This window comes from Conger conger, chromosome 11 (genome assembly GCF_963514075.1).
Source record: "Conger conger chromosome 11, fConCon1.1, whole genome shotgun sequence".
In the NCBI taxonomy this organism is placed as follows: domain Eukaryota; kingdom Metazoa; phylum Chordata; class Actinopteri; order Anguilliformes; family Congridae; genus Conger; species Conger conger.
In genome coordinates this window covers 32347985-32352448 of record NC_083770.1, presented here as the reverse complement: position 1 = coordinate 32352448, position 4464 = coordinate 32347985, and the positions used below count along the sequence as shown (strand labels likewise).

The window sequence follows — 4464 nt, the reverse complement described above, 5'->3', positions numbered from 1 at the left end:
GAACATTTTGGGCATATTTCTGAAGTTAAACACTACTGAATAAATATTTTTAAGCATGGTATTAGAGCTTAGGTTTGAAACACATGCATAAAAGAAATGTAATGGTCAACCATTTGTAAATATGAGTGTTTGGTCGTGACAGGAGCAAACTAGCCATTTTGAGGAAGTTAAAATGAAGAAAAGTAAAAATGTTCTTATGCCTTTCCAAAAAGATTCCCACTACCCTTAAATAACATCTGTCATCTTCTGTTGCCATGCAAAAGCAACAAATGATCTATTCAGCACCTAAATGTATACCATCGCCGTCTCCAATGAACTGTACAGGTTCCATCAAAAGTCTACACGTGAATTCCGACTCTCCCAGTGATGATTTTGCATAATTACAAAGGGTCATGCTTCTTTGTCATCATGTACACTATAAATAAGCTCATTGTGATAAAAAAAAGATTTTAAGCTTAGTCAAGAAATTGTGTGGAGCAGGTATTGGCGGGATATGAAATAATGGTGCCATCCATTCTACGATAGCTACATTTATTTTACTCGCAAACAAAAAACATAGAAAATCGAACAAATCTCTATACAAAATACAATTGTATTTCTATACATATCATATACGTATAATACAGTTATGAGTTGGTTGGTTGGAAAAAGTCACTTCTAATATTCACAGAACGTATGTTGATTTTAGCTGCATTTTCATTCAGTCATATGTAATAATACAATACAGACACTCACTGAGCCCTTTATTAAGTAGACTTATATGCCAGCGTGTTAATCCAAATATTTAATCAGCCAATCATGTGGCAGCAACTAAATGCATAAAAGCATGCAGACATGGTCAAGAGGTTCAGCTGTTTTTCAGACCGAATGCCAAAATGGGGAAGAAATCTAAGTGACTCTGACCATGGAATGATTGTTTGTGCCAGACAGGGTGGTTTGAATATCTACTTATCTGCTGGGATTTTCATGGACAACCGTCTCTCAGAGAATGGTGCAAAAAACAAAAAACACACAGTGAGCAGCAGTTCTGCAGGCAAAAACACCTTGTTAATTAGAGAGGTCAGTGGAGAAGGGCCAGACTGGTCAAAGCTGACAGGAAGGTGAGAGTAATGCAAATAACCACACATTACAACAGTGGTATGTAGAACAGTATCTCTGAACACACAACACGTCAAACCTCTTAAGTGGATAGACTACAGCAGCAGAAGGCCAATAAGTAAAAAAAAATAAGTCCAATAAATTCCTCATAAAGTGTTCACTGAGTGTATATTTTGTACACTTATTTCCCCAAGCATTGCAAGGAAAGGTTCACAACAAGGTTCAGTGGATGGCAAGAGAATACTGAATTGGACAGTTGCGTTGGTGAATGAATCCCACACAGTAAAATGTCCAGTGTTAATTCAAAGTGAATTCAACTCTTAAAGACCACATACGCTCTCTAAGAGTTGATTTAACACTGAACATTTCACTGTCCAACTCAATATGCCAACTTTCTTCACACAAAAGAACATAAGCTACCATCAGAATAAATTGGATATAGCATGGTTAAGTGGTGTTGATGATAACACAAGTAAAGCTCTGAGTCACTCCCCAACCTTTGACTTTCCAATTCAATATAATCAATTTCAATATTTGTTTTCCACAGAAATTAGTTTTTTGCTACAAGACAGCCAAGTATACTTTCTTGAACTGCATAGAAAATAAAGAGACTATTTACCTTTACATTTTACAACATACCAGCTGACACAATAATAAATTATACTGTCATTACGGTACAGTATACACAGTCTCAATTGAAATGTTGTAACAACAGTTATATTCTTCAAGCATCTATACTGTGATTTAACTGCAGTTTCCCTTTTCTCCATTTCCAAAGTCCTAGGTGTCGGCTTTCTGTCCGTCAAAGTGTCCTTGCAACCCACCCCACCAACAGAAATGGCCTTAACTGACATCCTCTGTAGGCAGTGAGGGGTTAGCTTTAGTTTCCCCACTGTCCGATAGGGCTCCTGGAGCAGAGCTATTGGTGGTGCTCTGAAGGAATTTACGGAAGTCCTTGAGAGCCGGGCGGAGCATCTGGATGAGGGCGATGAGGGCAGCCTGTGTGCCCTCCAATGCCTGGGCCTGCCTCTCCTGGGCACAAGCTTGGGCCTCCTGTGAGCGGCGGATCATTTGCAGCAGGTCATTCTGGTTCTCCAGGTGCTGGGCGATCTCCCGCACGTGCAGGTTGGTCACCTTCTGCTCCTGCAGCAATTTGGCTGAGTTGAGGGCGATGCGGCTCTTCAGCTCCTGTGGCTTGATGGAACACTCTGCCTGGGCTGTCAGCATCTCTACTGGCGTCTCAGTGGTAACAGCCACCGGCGTCTCTGTTGTGCAGTACTCCACCACCCCCTCTTCCAGTGTATGGTAGGTGGTCTCTGCTGTGGACGAACATAGAAGTCAGGGGAGGGGCACTTACACCAAGGGCATACAGGCTTGGAGTCCTAGGTTACTGACTGTTACCAGTCGATTACCAGTAGATAGGCCCATTCAGACTCAAACCCCCTATTTTATCAATGCAGCCCAAATGTTTGGTCACTTAGTGCACCCCACAGGCATAAAAGCATACACTCCAAAGCCTCCCACACAGTTATAACCTGTAGTGAACATACCGTTTCATCATATATTTTTATCAACTCTTCAATCAGCCATGGAGAGAATAACAGCTGCACAAGACCTTAAATTAAGCTTCACTAGATACTCAAATGCCAAATGTGCCAGATCCAGCTTCATAGCCAGTGAGAATAGGGCATGTTTGTTATGAGTATTTGGCCTGCAACGAGGAAACGACAACTGGAAGAAAGGCATTTACCTTCTAGTGATTTCTGTACTTCACAAGCCGCGGCGGAAGCAGTCTGAATATCTATGAGTCAAGCATACACAGAAATAATCACGGAAATGCAACTTTGAATCTGTTATCGCCTCCCTGGTAGTTTTACCTCGTAAAATTAACTTGCGGGCGTTCAGGTCACTTTTCATGAGCTTAGAATACCTCTACCTCAACGAAGCATCGTCAACAATGCCCATTTTCATTCAATGCTGGATCACCGTCCAATCAGACACTGCTCCGCCCAAGAAGGGAAAAAAAACTATTTTGGGGGCGTGTCATTGTGGTAAACCCTTATGAATTCCAGGTTGCGCGGGATTTTGTAAGAAAGTACAGCAGATAAACGAGCGTCCTTGCAGTGTGTTAACTTCAAAAATGGATATATAGGAATGCAGTTTTTAACGCAAACTAAGGACAGGCCCACATGCAACTGTTCTAGTTGCAGTGGGAATTCGGTAATATTTTAAATACAGCTATATACATTCACAAGATAGAGAGTATTTTACTAGTAAATATATTTAAATCGAGGATGCCCATGACTTGTGGCGCCACAATTAAAACAAGAACATTTGCTGTTTTCAAGATCTAAGAACTGGGTAACAGCCTTACGATTACACGACTTACTTTGTGTTAATGTTACCGTGGTAGCCGAGCTCATGGGCATGGGAACAGTGATCTCAGTCCCACCATCTCCTGCAGGTAGACTGATGATGGTCGCCTCTCCCAAGAGATTACAGATCCGTTGTTGCATGGAAGTCAAAATGACAGGGACCGACGTGCAGTCACCAGTTCCTTCCATTGCCGCCCGCGCTTGTGCCACCTTCCGTCGAACCTCAGTCTTTAAGTCAGACCATTTCTTCTTTACTTCGGCCAGTTCTCTTTGGCAGGTAGTTACGGCATTGACCCGTTTCAGAATTTCTACCCACGCGTTGTTTTTGGTGATGTGAGTGACTCCAGCATTGAAGTGGTTAACTAGTATGTGCTTTTGTTTCTCCATTTCCTCCACTATAATTTCCACCTCCCTCTCTGAGAAATTCATTTTTCTCTTTTTGGCTTGGGATGCCATTTTAATTACAAATTACTCTTTTAAAAAGAATAAATGTGCGTAATATACGCAAAAATAGTAGGTTTTTCTCAATAGAACTGCGCAACGTAATGGCTTCTAGAATCGACTTCTTCCTCCTGCAAACAACGCTTACGTCCGTAATGGCTCAAACCCCGCCTGCTAATACACGCCAAGTTCCCATTTGCTAAAGCCAAGAGGTCATGCACGATGTTCTCGCTGCTATTCGCAGATCTCGAAGTCAATCAAGTGCAACGTAGGCGCCGTAGAAGCCAACGCGTCAGGGCGATACGGCTGGGGAACTGGGTTTCGACAGCAAACTCAAATGTATTCATTGGGTTGAAATGTATTTTGTTAGGATTTTAATATCGTTAATATGCGTCACAGCACCGGTAATCCCCAATATATGCATGAATCAATAATTAGCAATATGAATTAAGTTTGTGTGTTCACTGGACTTTGTAGAGACTGTAGTGACCTCCAGTAGAGGGAGCCCCGATTCCCGTGCATCTTTTTATGAAATAGGCTATTATACAAT

General features: G+C 41.8%; 1 protein-coding gene across 3 annotated transcripts; it reads right to left on the bottom strand.

Moving 5' to 3' along the window:
* Positions 1-514: 514 nt before the first annotated feature.
* Positions 515-4050, bottom strand: naif1 (nuclear apoptosis inducing factor 1). Of its 3 annotated transcripts, none has more exons than XM_061261038.1 (3): positions 3488-4050; positions 2849-2899; positions 515-2417 (listed from the first exon to the last, which is right to left on the bottom strand). In XM_061261038.1, exons 1-3 carry the CDS (start codon positions 3927-3929, stop codon positions 1942-1944), a joined length of 969 nt encoding a protein of 322 aa, XP_061117022.1. In that variant the 5' UTR covers positions 3930-4050; the 3' UTR covers positions 515-1941. The 3 variants fall into 3 exon arrangements, with proteins under 3 accessions (XP_061117022.1, XP_061117023.1, XP_061117024.1); XM_061261039.1 differs by having other exon boundaries at positions 515-2414; XM_061261040.1 differs by lacking the exon at positions 2849-2899.
* Positions 4051-4464: the final 414 nt, after the last annotated feature.